The 16,479-nt window shown below is 31.7% G+C and overlaps 1 protein-coding gene across 1 annotated transcript in view; it reads left to right on the top strand.

Moving 5' to 3' along the window:
* Positions 1 to 16,479, top strand: part of LOC143921569 (B-cell receptor CD22-like) — a 520,711-nt gene that overhangs the window by 289,920 nt on the left and 214,312 nt on the right. The window contains exon 9 of the mRNA XM_077444921.1: positions 10,098 to 10,257. Coding sequence (XP_077301047.1) covers positions 10,098 to 10,257 — 160 coding nt within the window. The remainder of the gene's footprint in view (positions 1 to 10,097; positions 10,258 to 16,479) is intronic.

Here is a 16,479-nt window from a genome sequence, read left to right as displayed (position 1 = left end):
TTCCAATTCAAAATTATAATTTTTAACTGGCATATTATACGAGTAGTTTTGATTATATCAATGAAGTAATATCAATACTTCAAACATCATTATTTTCAACATGAAATATTTCTATATGTATGTACATATAGATAAGTAAATGATATCTATATACACTATATCTACATATCCGATAGATTCAAAATAAAATTTTGCACATCAATGATTCATATTGTGATAATTGATATTTTGAATTTAAATATTTAGCCCTGATTTCTTTCCTTGAATATAATATTTTTTTCTTCGCATCAGATCCATAGGCTAATGCGATAAACACATCCGATAGGTTTATAATAAGATTTCACCCTTGAATCATTTTTATTGTGTAATAGAACCAATAAGTCTGCAAATTTCTATACATAGGTATGTATGTACGTGTTGTTATATAATTCCGTTATTCTTGGAAAAAAATTCTCTTACAATTCAATACATATTTTTCTTTGAAATTGTACTTAAGCAGATTATATACCGGGGATAAAGTAAGATTATTGGCATATGTCTGATAATATTTCAAAAAAATGTTCTGTACTAGAAATGTGAAGTGTAATATAAATTCCGATAAATTCACAATACATATGTACATACATATGTATATTTTATTCTTTTACAATAACAAAATTGTTCATATAATCGGATTTAGCTTCAAAAATAAATTGTAATATTGCAGGATGGATTACATAGATTGAAAAAACAAGACTTACCATGGTTTGATACCGATTCCAATCAGAATTCATGCAAATTTTGGCAACAATTAATATGATCGCTTTGCAAATTCGTGCCGACTATTTACTATGACATCGCAAAGGGTGCATTGTGCGACCACAAAGCCACAAAATGACATTGAACAATTTCGATGTGTAAACACGGCTTTTATCTAAGCCAGTGCCAATCAATCGGTTTGCGGGATTCACTACACGTATGCAGTACATATTTACATACAAACATACATATGTATGTATGTAACGTCAATGCGGGATCAGACGCCATTCAGTGCAGGTTTATGTGTGCATTAATTATGCAGTTATACCTCTGATTTATGGAGCCGTGCAACCGCTAAATAATTACACGGGATAGCTTTCGACCCCAACAATAAGTCACATTTGCCGTATTGTACACAAAAAGTGTGTGTGTGTTTTTGTTTTGATTTTTAGCTCGCATTGTCTATTGGTATTTGTTTGATTCGATTTTCATATTGTGTTTAATCAGTCGAAATTTAATTAATCTGTGTTTTTGTTGTGTACCGAATTTCGTTCGTTTTGTCAATTAAACATTTTCGATGAGCGTGCACTCGTGCGTGTCGATAAACGAAACAATCAGTCAATTGAATTCCGAAAATGCAATATAAATCGTTTCAATTTTTTTTTGTATGAAAATCGACTGGATTGAATCTTTGCATGTTTGGTATTGGATTTCAAAGTTTATATCGTTTTGAAAATGGTTCAATTGGTTGGAAGTCAGTAGAATTTATGTTTTTTTATGCAACTCGAAGACAAATATTTTGTTAGGACTATAAACTTTGATCAAAATTTGAGAAGTGTGATCAATTGGTTGATACGTGGTGAGGGTAAAGAGATTGAAATAGCTAGTCAATAGCTAGAAGGACAGACGATAGGTGAACAAAATAAATGCTCGGATGGTACCCAAGACAATTTAAAACGATGCAAGGAAGTCCAAAAGGGAGATGGGTGGATTAAATAAAAAAAATGTATAGAGTGAGATTTTATTTTATTTAGCATATACTGTTAGCATATAATGCTTTGGACAAGGTGGTCACGGGTTCAAATTCCTCAAGTTTCTATCAGAGTTTGCCAATTTATTAGATTTTCATTGAAACGGTTCCAACAAATTGGTGGCAACCTTACCCATTTTTTCGCAAAATCTCAAGTTTTCAACAACCTTGAATTTTGCTGAATTGTATAAAATGCTGCAAATTTACAAAAATTGACCATAAAATGTGGATGTTAATTGATATGTATTATATTTACTGAATTTCTCTGAATTGCTTAAATTGTTGCAAATTTACAAATTTGACCATAGATCTCTCTGTGAATATTATTTGATATGTATTTACGTACTTTGTATAATAATAATAATACTTGTATCAAATGTACAATGTTTCTGGCCAGGAAGGCGCATTGGACATTAGGCCTTAATACCTGTCAGGCCTTCCTGGTATAAATTAAAAAGATAATATAAAATAAAATAAATATTTTTACATATTATATACTCAGTACACATATCTAGCTCATAGATTTTTGCCCCTTTGAAAACTAAAAATATTCAGATACACAATAATATACAAAATACGATACAAAAAGTAATTCAATACAAAAAAATACACTATACATACATACACAAAATAAAATAGAGATTTTTTTTTAAATTGGTAACACTCGGTAACAGGTTAAGTGGATTCGTTATTCTCATATAAGGCGAAAAAATAATGGTTTAAAAAAAAATTTGAAATATTTTTAGTGCCTTTTCTTTAACGGCGCCTTTGTATGCCATACACGAAGGCCTAACAAGTAAACCCAATGCACTTTCCTGGCCGATTACAAACATCGACAAACAATTATATTTATTAACTATCACAGAGACATCTATGGACAAATTTGATAATACTAATATTTAAAGAAATACATACATTACACATAGATGGTAGCATATTTGTATAAATTCGAGATGCTATAAACTTGAATTTTCAAGAGACAGGATAGGTTGCCAATTTTGTTCAAATTGGCAAACTCTGATTGAAAACAATCAACCTGGAGACACATACATACTTATGTATATCCTTTATTCTCTGGCCAGCAACACTAGGTCAGAGAATAAACCTATGACTCCTCAGTGGAAGAATTTCACGTAGATATGTTGCTGAGATGAACGAGAGTTGCCCAAAACAGGGAAGATTGGAAGTGTGATGAACAGGCCTTCATCCAGAAGTGGATAGAGAATGGCTGTAAATGGTGATATGATTTTAATTAATATTTGTTTGATTGAAAATGAATTCATGAACTTGTAATAAATTTTATATAGAAATTTATTTGAAGAATAAATATCATCCTTATATATCCTTGGCATTTATAAGGGAGGGTAATCAATCACAAGCCTAACTATCAGACAGTTTTCTAACATCGCTAACTCAGCAAAGTGAACTTAACTTAGTTTACGCCCTGCCGAGAGGATTCATTCAAAATAATTATATAGCTATATATTAATGTAATAATACAATATTACTTAAAACTACAACGTAAAGCTTCTTAATCCAAACTCTCCCATGTGTAAACGTCCAGGTATTTTTTTGTATCGATTTGAAATATTCCTACGATACAGAAACGTCGTGCTTTAATTTGAAAAAACCTCACGGGAAATGTGGGAAAAGAATCGCGCATCGCAGCATCATGAGCGGTATATTTTTCTCGCTTGCATTTTCCGCTTTCCCGCGCAAAAGGCAACTGCAACCGCCGGTTCGAATCCCAAGATGGCTTAATCTACTGCCCTGAGGTGCTTTAAAGCTCCGGCAACGGAAATTTAGCTCGTGCAATTGCGAAACGAACGCGTCATTTACATCGACTAATTAATTGCGCACGTCGAGACCCCGAGAGTCAATTTTGCTCCGAGTCTTCCACGATTACTGGAGCACTTTATTACGTGCGGGAAATTTTATGAAAACGTCCAATGAAGGTCGGGAAAAATATCTAGTGTACTTGTTTTTTTTTTATTTTCATGTACAAAGTGCCCGAAGAATGGCGCACTCATAAATAAATGTCTAATTTTCGAATTAAATTTGAGACGCTTCTAACTAAAGTGCGCTTTTTGTTTATGCTGAAAATTATTCTCAATTTGTGTACGACAATAAAATGTTTTTTTTTAAAATCCAGGTGCTATTTCTACTTCATATTTATTAAATTATATCATGCATTTTCTATTCAAATCGTTGCTTCATACAAACTTATAGGTTTTTACTGACTGGAGTCAGTACACGAAATATTTTGATAAAAACTATCTCAAATGCACTTTCAAGATTAAATCAACCTCAAGAAAAATTAACTTACCTTCAAAACTTTAAAGTATAAAGTTAATAAGCTTTAAGCCGTAAAAATTTTACAACTTTATGTAGTACATAGAGCTGTGAAACTTTTACTTTATCTACAAAGGCAACTCAATTTTTGATCAGTTGCCAAATGCAGTTCAGTAACTTTTAAATTAAATGCCCAAAAAATTATTTTCCTATTTGGCCAGATTATTGAATTCATCAAAACTCCATTGTATAAAATTATGACTTATTTTTGGCTTCAAAAAATAATTTCACTAAAGTGAAATTTAATTAAATACTGACCAATCGATATATGAATAAACAAACCTACCATTATAATAACTAATCATTTATTATAACATCCGAATAAATTAATTTAAAACTATCTGAACAATTAAATACAGACAAAATCTTGAATATTTGATGGTATCCATAATATGTTATATTATATGATTCATTAATAATTTATTTCGATTAATATTTATCAGCAACAAACTATCCCCATACTCAATGTGATGAATCGAAATACGTGCCTCAAATAAACCCTAGAAGATTATAACGAATAAAAGGCAATCCACTTAATATGATTGAATCGTATTAAGTCTGAAAATTCTATCCAATCAATTGGACTCCAATACTCATCTCATATGAGACAATAATTTAATCTAGCAACTAACTGAACATTTATCGAATCAATTACTCATGCTAATTCAACAAACAATACGTTGTTTGCGGAATCTATAAATAAACTACATCAGACTGTGCCCGTATCGTAGGACCTATTAAGACTACGATAGAGCAGCTCCCAACATATTATGCGAGTTTGCTTTGTGCACAATGGAGAGAACTGCTTACAAAATAAATAACTCGGGTAATTGGATTGATTGCTGCACACCCCTACTACAGATTCTAGTACAAACACACGACGCCGGAAAGGGGTCGTGTGTGAGGTCGGGGGGAGGGGTGGGGGTGTAGTTTTCTTTTGATTTTCCCGCATTTTCCGCGATGATTGATGCTGCGCCCGTACGTATGAAGCAGATTGATTGAGAATTTGCCGGCTCTTGTTTGTTTGTTCGCACAAAAGACTAGCACGCCGCTATTAGGCGAAATGATTCTCCGTTTTGATTTCCCCTAATGGAATCTTGTATCTTTCCCCTTCTCCGCCCGACTCGTTCGCTAATAAATTTCATTCGCGTGGAAGTCGTGAAAGTTTTCCCATCGAATTGTTTGTGCGTTTTTTCGTTTTCATTCAGGTTTTGTTCTCGCCAAAGAGACGTGAGTGAAAGTTCGTCGATTCGTAATATCATAGTCTGATTACTCCAGTGCCAAATCGTTTAGATGTGCTTCGTTTTATATACGTATTTTTTTTAATTTTAACTTTCTTAGCAGAAGTCTAGACCCGATGTCAAACACTTTAACCTTGTAAGTTAAATTTTGGAAAATTCAATAAAGAAGCCTCAAACATATGCATATGATACTTGACTGAAACTTTTAAAGTCAGATCCCAAGAAAAAGTTCGATTAAAAATTTATTTAATGTATTGCAATTTGGCATTCACATATAATATTATACATGTCATGCTCGTAAAAAAATAGACAATAATAACATGTACATATGTATGAAGTACTACTTTCAATTTAGCAACATAGCTCAGAGGTTAACGTATGATGCCAACAACTGAGGTGTCACGCGTTCTGGGGATGATCCAGTGTTGTTGGCCAGGCTTTAAATATAGTAGAACCTCGATTATCCGGAACGTTAAAAACAAACACAAATTTTACAATATACTGCTTTGAAATGCATAACATAAAAATTCGACCACATGACCGAAAAATGAGTCAGATGTCTTCAAAATTAAATACTCAAAAGACGTTTGTTTCTTGAAAATTTGATCGCGATTTAAATATTTATTTTTAATATTACCAATATGGGAAAGAAAACAAAAAGAAAACGTATTGTATTATCATTAAAAGACAAATTAGTTTTAATCAATGATTTAAAAATTGGTGTCTTAGGAAGTTTTTGTCAAATAAATAAGGAGTTGGAACGTCAACGATCTCGGATATAAAAAAAAACAAAGTGAAAATATTATGAAGTTTACTGATTCTTTAATGTCAGAAGATGGAAGCTTAGAGCGTAAATTTATGAAAAAAATCAGGAAATGAAGAAGTCTAAGAGAGTATTTTTATGTGGTTCATTCAAAGACAAAGATCATCCTATCATTTCGATCGTTCGTTTCCTATCAGAGTTGCCAATTTATCTGATTTGATTCTTGAAACGGCTCCTAATAAACTGGCCACCCATCCACATTTGACACCATAATTTGAATTTAATTTCAAATTTATAATAATATTAATTTATTTATGTATAGAACATATGTATGTATGTACAAATTTAGTCTTGTACTAAGGTGTCGCCTTAAGAGGGCTGTTCACCCGAAACCTTAATTTTGTTACCGTTCCTTTCTTCGATATATATATTGAGTGTATGTATATATTGAGTGATTGAGACAATATATATCAATATATATATTAAGTGAATGCGACAGTTGCGCTTCGACCAGATAAAACGTATTTTACATTGACAAAATCGAGGTTTCGTATTCTCCTATTTTCTCCTCCAAAACTGGATCAATTTTTAAAAAAATTTCATCATCGGTATGAGAACAATACTTTCTGTGCATCTATCGGCGTATTTTTTTTTAAATCGACCGTTAAATAAGCACGCTGGACTCGTTTCGTGGGTGTAAAAAAGAGGCGATTGTATAGATGTTTGGCGGCTCCTAGCTCCTATGAAAAATAATTAATCAAAAAAAATAAAACGATAGATACACCCCAATGGTAGATATCCGTAGCATATTAAAAAATAATTTCTCTAGTGCCATAATTGAGGAAGGGAGAAGTATAGTACGTTTGTATGGACAAGGCGCTGCTGTCCAGCCCTCTTAAGGCAATCCCGTAATGAAACCATGGTAAAAATAATTTTAAAAAAGAATTAATTTTCCTATTAATATGGAGGTGAAAAAATAATAATATTCCTACTAGTATGGAGGTGAAACTTGAATTCACTCAAATAAATATGGAACACTGTATGCTCGGAATGACGAGGAAAGATAGGAAGTGGAATAAATAGGTGGGTGAGAAGTATGACAAGGGTAGTGAATATAGTGGAGAAAGTGACGAGATTGAAATGGCTAGGGGCGGGTCACGCAGCTAGAAGAATGGACGAAAAGTAGACAAAATAAGTGTTAGAATGGTAACCGAGAGAATTTAATGAAATAAATATCCCAAGGAAGATTTGTAGACGAATTTAGGGAAATATATGGGGTAAGATGAATGAGATTTGTGCAAAACAGAGGCGAGTGGAAGCGTGTTGTAGAGGTCTTCATCGAGCAGTAGATGGTGAATGACTGTAAATGATGATGACGATACATATATACAAGAATTGAAACTATTTTTTTATACTATTTATAAATAATGATAGCTCAATAATAAAAGCCCTTGAACAATTCCGAATTCACCTTCACAATATAAAATAATTTGAATGATATACGACTGAATTTCCTAATTCATCAAGACATGAATTTTGACGGACATTAAAAATTACCATTCTGTGAATTTTTCCATCATTTCTTGGAATAAATTATCGACCTACACAGACGATAAGGATGATGAGGAGAGGTTGAAAAAGCCGTCTCGAAATAAAGCATCTCATCATTGGCTAAATTTCATCCCCCAGTGGACGAACTTGTTTTTCAATAGACGTAAGTACGGCACAAAAAAAAACCATCCCCTAACATCCTCCTTACGAAAAGGGTTTTCGTGAATATCGTTTTACCTGTACCTTTCATGACATGTATAATATTATACGTACTGAGAATGGAACTTGAAAAATATTATTGAAAAAGCCTAAATTTAAGCTCTCCATTCTCATGTTGGGCAAATCTTCGAAATTAAAATGAAAAAAAAATGTCGAATTTCGCATGAATCGTATTCAATATGATATTATATATCAAGGGAAAAACCCTTGTGTATACTATTAGATTAGAACATTTTTAAATTTAACATTTTGTAAAAATGTATTATAAATATTATTATATTCGAATATTATTACGTACGACTTGGCGAGGGTGAATTATCGCCTTTTGGGCGTTTGGCTCGTTTTTTTTTTTTTTTGTAAAATTTACGACCCCCTCGTTCGGAAAACGTTAGAAATTGCCCACAAAGATCCAAAGTCCTTCGAATTTATTGCGCTAAATTACTCGCTGGCAATACACATGCATCACGATAATATAGGGGGGGCTTCGAAGGGTTAGCGCTGGCGGGCCCAGCTGCCGCCTCTGCCGAATATAGCCTTATGAATACACATAAAAATACTTTAAATAAAAAAAGATAACTCCCCCCCCTTCCCTCGACCCATCGTCTGCCCCTGCACAAAGGGTGTGAGGGCGACGCATTTAGGGATCAGGATGAAATATTGATCCTTATCTTTTTTTCGGCTTCTCGGCCTTGTCCTATAGTGTTGAAAAAATTTCACGGAAATTTATCGCACATTCGTATTTAAATATATGTAATATAATGCGCAGAGTTATAGTGATTGCTTAAAATAAATTTTACATACATTTGTGATTTGTGTAATGTAAAATTGACGCGTCCCTGTGTTTATACCTACATACATATATAATGTATGTAGGTATAAACACTGCCTTTTAGTATTCAAATTTATTTCTACTAGTTAAAATGTCATTAAATCGTACAATTGTTATTTCATTTGATAAAATACGAAAACATTAGCAAAACGCTCACTTCAATTAAACCAAAAATTATAGCCACCAACTTTTTATGAAAATTTTTGTAATTTAAAATAAAATAGTTTTGATTATATTTGATGAAAACGAACTTTGTCTTTCTTCATGTGATCAACATCACTATATGAATGCTTAGTTGAGATATCGTGTACTTACGTATTATCGTCTAATTACCCGGCATTGCTCAGGCAGATGAAAGTTGTCTTTGGAATTTAGGTTCCATAAGATCCGATATCAAATTTGATGATTTTATATTTGTATTTTTATAAAAACAAATACATTTTTATCATAAGGGCCATGACAGGAATTATTCCAAGGGGACACATATGGTTGGATTGTTTTTTGTACATAACTAAGTACTTACAATTTCGAATATATCAGTACATATGTATATAGAATAAAATAGAGACATACATGGACAATCAACAAAAGTTTTGATATACTGCAATTTTGTGATAAATACATTATGTAGGTAGCATTTTATAAGATTCAACAAATTCTAGAGGCTAATAGCTCGAATTTGCGAGAAACCGAAGTGGAAAATACCGAATTATTGGATCCGTTACAAAAGTTAAGTTAATAAATCGTAAATCCTAACAGGAGATGGTGGATATGTGTATTTAATAACCACCAAGATCAGTATTCGTAAACAATAGTTCTCCCAGTGAGCTAGGCTATGGCTAAGTAAACTATAGATTGTCATTTCATTATAGTAAACCATTAGTAATATGTTTTTATCTAATTACAGTGTGATAAATATAATAAATCTAATATATAATTTCAGAAGAGACTTTGTATGCATGTAACTTTTGATTTGTAGAATCCGTGACGTTAAATTTATTAAAAAAAAAACAAATTAATATTCAAATAAATTTAATAAAATGCTTACTATTAGATTAGCCATGTTTAAGCAGTTTATGTATATTACATAAGTGGGTAAAACCACTAGTACTAAATATACATATGTTCATTACAACAGTTCATTATAACTGAACATTCAACAAAACACTCAAATAAAATAAATTATACTAAAAATACGTGTTTCCTTTCATTATTATTATTATACAAACCTTTTTTATAATTACTGTGGAAATTTAGCATTTTTTAAATAAAATTTCTTAAAATCTGTTGCTTTTCTAGATACTATAAAATTTCCTTCAATTGACTCCGTCAACAAGATTCTCATCCCATTTTTTTTTCTTCTTATTTTTCCAGGACAGACAAGTGGTGCAAAATATGACATCCGGTGTGATCCTGAGCACGCGATCCTTAGTCCTGCAAAGGGTAGCTAGACAGGATGCTGGATCTTATACTTGCAGAGCAGCAAACGCCAGGGGCGAAACTTCCAGCCAACCAGTCCGATTACGAGTCCAATGTAAGTAATGAATAAAAATACATCTTTAGATCAATAAGTACCCATACTCTGCGAAATGCAAAAGTTGTGTCGCATTTAGCGGAAGTTTCTAATGCAATTTTCCGACGGCACGCTCCGAATCGTACGAAAACACTGCGGGCAAATATGAGAACGCTTTTCCTCGTCGGCATCTCCCGTACGATAAAAGCTTTTCACTCAAAAATCAATATCAATTTTCCAACATCTCCGACGTATGCCAGGGGAAAACTTTTAATTGCGTTATAATTTGATTTCAACGGAGTTGTCTCTGTAACGACTTGATTGGATAATTCTGTGAAAACATTCGTAACTGAGCGCTTTCGTGATTAACGTTATGTGTGTGTGTGAGGAAAATTTAATTGAAAATTTTCTTCCGATCCATATGGAATAGTACGTAGGTTCAAAACATCGCCATAAATAAGGAGATAGACATCAAAAACACCCTTGAGATAACAACTAATCACTTACAATATACATATGAGCCATTGTATTTGAAAGTGGCGGAAGTCCAATTTTCAGTTCCAAAACCATTATTCATGTATCACTTAATTCACAAATTAAAATCACTTATTTCAATTAGATTTGTCCAGAATCTTGGAAAAGCAGAATAAACGTATTACAGGCCACCAGTGTTTTTAAATATTGCTAAACGCAAAACATTATATATAATGTTTTGCGAGATATATCTCGATAGAAAAAAGAGACTTTTGCCACTTCCAATTATAACGGCTTTATTATTATAAGATCAACGAACTAAATGTTTGATTCATTTCTACATATTAAATAAGTATATCATGAAATATAAATAGGAAAAAAAAAACGATAAGTTTGACATTTATTTGGTTAAAACACTATTTCTGTATACATAGCTTTTTATTATATTAGTCAATGATAGTCCATATTTGGATTCATAAGAAATCGATATCATATTGGAAACGCCGAAATGCTCGGCATTCCTCAATCGGGCTTAAGTTAAAAACAATATACAGAGTGTAAGCTAAGTGCAAAGCCTTAAATGGTTGATAGAACATTTTGAGCAACATATGTATATACCTCAGTCCAAAGTCATTTTTAAAGATTTTTAGTAAAAACACCAAAATCTCAAAGCTAATTGCTAATTCTGCCCAAGCTAAAAGTGGTATATAAGTCAAATATGATTTTTTTATTTTTCTAATATGTATTCAATAAAATAAAAATACAAGGATCTGTGTCAACAGAAAAAAATTTAGAGCCACAATAAGTTGTCAAAAATTTGTCAAGCAGAAAAAAACTGATATTCTTTTTGTATTAAAAAAAAATAACAAAAATTTATTTAAAAGGTAAAAGCTTTTAAAAAACATGCCTGCTCATTGCCCTTTCTTTCAAGATATCACTCATGCCAATTATTAGAATTAGGGTGTAAAAACCAAAATCGAAGGAGCGTGCCGAACAAAGGTCGCCATTCGCATGCGACTTAAATTTTAACTTATTATATATTAATTAATTAATGTCCCGGCTTAAATGAAAATCTTTGTGGAATATTTTTATATGAACCAAAAATATAATGTAAAGTAGATGATTAATGTAAAGGAATAATGCTATTAAATATATTACTTCATATAAAGATATAATATGTATACAAGAGGATTAATGTAATTAAATGTATTACTTAAAACCTTGGGTCATGGAAGAATGATATGATATAAAGGTGACCTAAGGTAAAAGACTAAAATTTGTGAATCTTTAAACATGTTAATTACGATTATAATACCGACTTAGCGTTCACAATTAAAATATCTTGCAAGTGCCAAATTTTATGGTTCTTAATTAAAAACTGCATAGCATAGCATACAAAGAAACATTTATATTTATATATGTATGTACATATATACATAGGTAGAAGATTTGTATTTAAATTATTGTATAGCAGTGTGGTCGTATAATGTATGTATATTATATTGAATGTCTTTGTCTAGCCAGTTATATTATGATCATAAAAAATATGCGCCACAGCCAAAGCCTCCGTAATATATTGGAATCGTCAAATTTAATCGAATCGAAATTCTTTAAAATATATAGCACCTTTTTCCCTCCACGTGAACGAGAGGGAAATGAGGGGAGTGAGAGGGTCTCTGGCGTTTCGCGAATTTTCTTCGCAAATCCTCCTGTCAATTTCGACAGCGGAGGCTTGGACTTTCCTTGGCCCCTCTGCGTAGCGTAACTGGAGTCGGGATGACCTACATATTTCAAAAATATTGAACCTGTCCGTCCTGATTTATACCGGGACGTATGGAAACAAAACGGGAACCGCCTCAATCGCGCTCATTTATTATTTAAATCGCGATACGAAGACGTCCCCCGCCCTTAAATTGAACCCCCTGTCCTCTCTCCGAAACGTCAAAATTAAATTGAATTTATTTTATCCCCAATATCGGATTTGTTTCACAACATAAAACTTGATCAACGCCATCAACAAAATCGACTCTCGCCTACTGAATAAGTTACCATACATTAATTACACATTTTTCTTATACTAGTTTTCCAATACATTCTTACTTGCCCAATGCTGAGCGTCGTTGTCATTTCTAACATCTGGAATCCGGTAGACGATCTATCTTCACTCCTTCCGGTCCTGTACCAAGTTCAAAGCAGTGTTTAAGGAACCTGTGAATTCTTTAATTTGATCTGACCATCCTCTTAGAGCTCGCCTTCTACATATAGTGTTTCGATGACTACCAATTTCTCTAGATTCTTCATATTCTTCCTTACAAAGTGGTATACCACATTTATAACTAGGACAGAATCATTTTCTAACATGTTGTGAAGAGCCTCTTTAAATTTTTGCAGTTCTTTGTAAGTCTTACGGTCAATGGAATGCACAGCATTCGCCTCCAGCACCAAATTTCGAAGGCACTATGTACGTAGTAATAATAGATGAAGTTTTATTTATTTATTTATTTATTTATTTTAAACAGACCATTGTGGCATAACAGGAATTCCTAAAGCGCCACAATGGTCAAAAAATATAACACAAAAAAGAAAAAAAACAAAATAACAATTAAACATAAACATAAATACATCCATACATACATAAAAAATAGCATTTATAATAACAGATAAAGTAAAAATATCAAATAAAATATAGCATAAGGAATGCCTTGCACCTACAGCCAGTTTTGTAATAATGCGAAAATTCTAACTCGAGATTTTGACTGATTCGAACTCAAAATTGATCACTGATCACATTTTTGTGATCTAAAAATATGTGTGTCTTTTTCTTTGTGAATTTTGGGGATTTTTTTTTTGAACACTGTTCGATCTTTTGAACTGAAACTTACTATCGGTTAATGAAATTTTTATCGATACGACGTTATTTTTTTCATATTTTTAAATTGACAGGAAATGGTACCTCCTCTTTATATATGTATGTACATATAGGTGTCTTACAGATATATTTCTTAATTCAATTATCTCCCAAACTGCTAACCGAATCAGACTTAAGATTTTTTACATGTAATAAAATTATAAATTTCAAACCCTTATATTTTTATTTTTATTTTTTTTTACCTATTTTTACCCCAACCGAAAGTATTACTTTTACTCTAGAAAATCGAGATTTTTCTCAGTTTTTTATTTATCGTCAATGTCTCGAGTTATGTACATATAATATGTATATGCAATGGGGATCACCAGAGATCGCACCAAACGAATTTTGTTATTCTCATTATATTATGTATGTAGAACAGTTTTTCCATGTATGTATTTGTCAGATTGATCATCGCCGATTTCGCCATTTCTTTCTTCTGCAAATTTTTGATTGCCATCCTTCTTCTTTTGAGTTCAAAAAAAGATACACATCCAATTCTAAAACATATCGCTACATAAAAATATGTCGCCTTTAATCTTAAATAAATAATTTTTTCAAATATTGTTAAAAAGAGCTGAAATGAAACATCATAATAATAATAATCAATCGAACTGGTGATATGTACAGTTGGATCGCATAATTAAGCCAAACTATGATTAAAAATGTATGAGAAAACTTCAACGATAAACGGTGTTCACATATGAAATGTATATAAGACAATATAACAACAACGAATTAAATAAATAAAATCTAAAATGGCAGTTCTGATATTTCAACGTCTGCAATAAATTCGAAGGGTTGATATTCGAAAATTAATATACACTATTTTCTCAATTCATATTTTGAAGTAAAGCTTCTTCATGGATGTTTAGTGAATTTTTTGATGGTAAAGTGATACAGCACTGCAAAATTTCATAAAACTAAAATGAGACGATGAAGATGACGTATCATAGAGCCCCTCCCCACTATTTCATGTTATAAATTTATATTTTTGGGTGTGTGGAGAAAAACAAGATTCAGAGTCACGTGTTGATCATTTTTAAAATATTTAATTCCAAAAACAAAATTTACGTAGTAAAAGAGCATTGTAGTTATTAAACAAAAAAAATACTCGAACAAATTTACATTTAATTTAGTATAATATTAAAAAATGTTTTAACAATATGTTCCTCGTTGTAGCGTTAATTGGCTCGACGGTATACAAGCGTATTTTTTTTCAGCCACATGTTCTCCCACGGTCGTCGTCGGTCTTCCCTTTGCCCATTATCCGCATTTTCCTGCCCTCCCCCTTAACACGGGGGATGAGAGGGGTGTGAGCGACCGCGGTGAAAATGGACGAAAAGCAATTAAGAAACTCAATTTGCATGTGGCGTGATAATGAGTGTCCGACCGGGCAGGTTTTCCGGGAAGACCCACCCCCCATCCCCTTACCTACAACTTAAAAGGAAGTTGTTGTGATTTAGCGTTAATGTCGTTAATATTTTTACTTCAAATTGAGTGCAAACGGACGTGATGCCTTTTTACAATTTTTTCCCTCTCATTCACTCTTAATTCAAAATTAAATACCTAAATTTTTTATATACGAAGTTACATGCATAGTAAATCAGGATTTTATATTGAAATAGTCGACTTATCCTATTATTGCTCAAAAGTACGTAAATTTTAATATATGTACGTATTTTCTGAAATTTATCAACTCAGACAAGGATGTGTGATGTTGAAATCGACAGCCAGTCAAAACATATTATGTCAATAATTCGAATCGTAGAAATATGGAATATTCGAATTGAGAATGTCAAAATGTAAGTTAAGCATTCAGCATTCAATAATAATGTACTGCTATAAGATCAATCAATGGAAAGACGGAGTTGTTTTAGTCCATACATTCTTTATAAATACATTAAGCATTTATAATTCCAATGTTTTGCATTTTTGCAATTCGAAACATTGATATTCTGTATTATAATAAGACCTCTAAAAATTGAAGTGCCACAAATTCACAAAATGGTGTAGAATTTAAATTATGTGAAAATTTTTATCCTGTCTTCGTTTATTTTATGAATTTCATTACATTTTTTTACATTCAAACTTTCAACGCTATGATTTTTTTTTATTTTAAAAAGCTTTTTTTTATTCACAACACATTCTAAAATCTGATCACTATCTATTTGGGACATTCAATTTCTTGTACGTGTTTATAGCATTATGTTATATTACAATTCATAAATAATACATTTTAAACATACGTTTTTTTTTTAATTTGTACCAGGAAGGCCTTACAGGAAACCCTAATACGCCTATATATATATATATGGCCGCACGGGCCATTGAATTAATTTTAACAATTAATTAATTACAGAATTAATCCATTGAGACATCTATGGGTTTAGATTTTTGTGCACAATTATTACAATTTATACACATAATAAATACAGATGATTATTGAGACATCTATAGATTTAGATTTTGTACACAATTTTTACAAATTATACACAATAATACATAAGATTTTTTGTGACAACAGGAAAGGAAACCATACATGAAATGTAAAATAAAAATACATACGTATGTAAAATAAAAATGTCTGGCCGTATATTTCATGTATGATTTCGAATTATGTAATGATTGTGTATTGAAAATATACATAATTTCTTGATGTGTTTAATTCACTCGTCGCATTGGAGCGATCTGTAATGATGAGTGTACTTTGATTGATTGAATAAAAATAAAATAAAATAAAAAATATTATTGATAGAAATTTTGATATTTTTTTACACATTTTATTTTATTTTTATTTTTATTGTTACAAATCAATATACACTAGCCATTACAGATTTGCTCCAATGCGACGGGTGTAC

Source organism: Arctopsyche grandis, chromosome 13 (genome assembly GCF_051622035.1).
Source record: "Arctopsyche grandis isolate Sample6627 chromosome 13, ASM5162203v2, whole genome shotgun sequence".
NCBI classification, from domain to species: domain Eukaryota; kingdom Metazoa; phylum Arthropoda; class Insecta; order Trichoptera; family Hydropsychidae; genus Arctopsyche; species Arctopsyche grandis.
The sequence above is the reverse complement of the archived record's forward strand: the minus strand, read 5'-3'. Positions and strand labels throughout refer to the sequence as shown.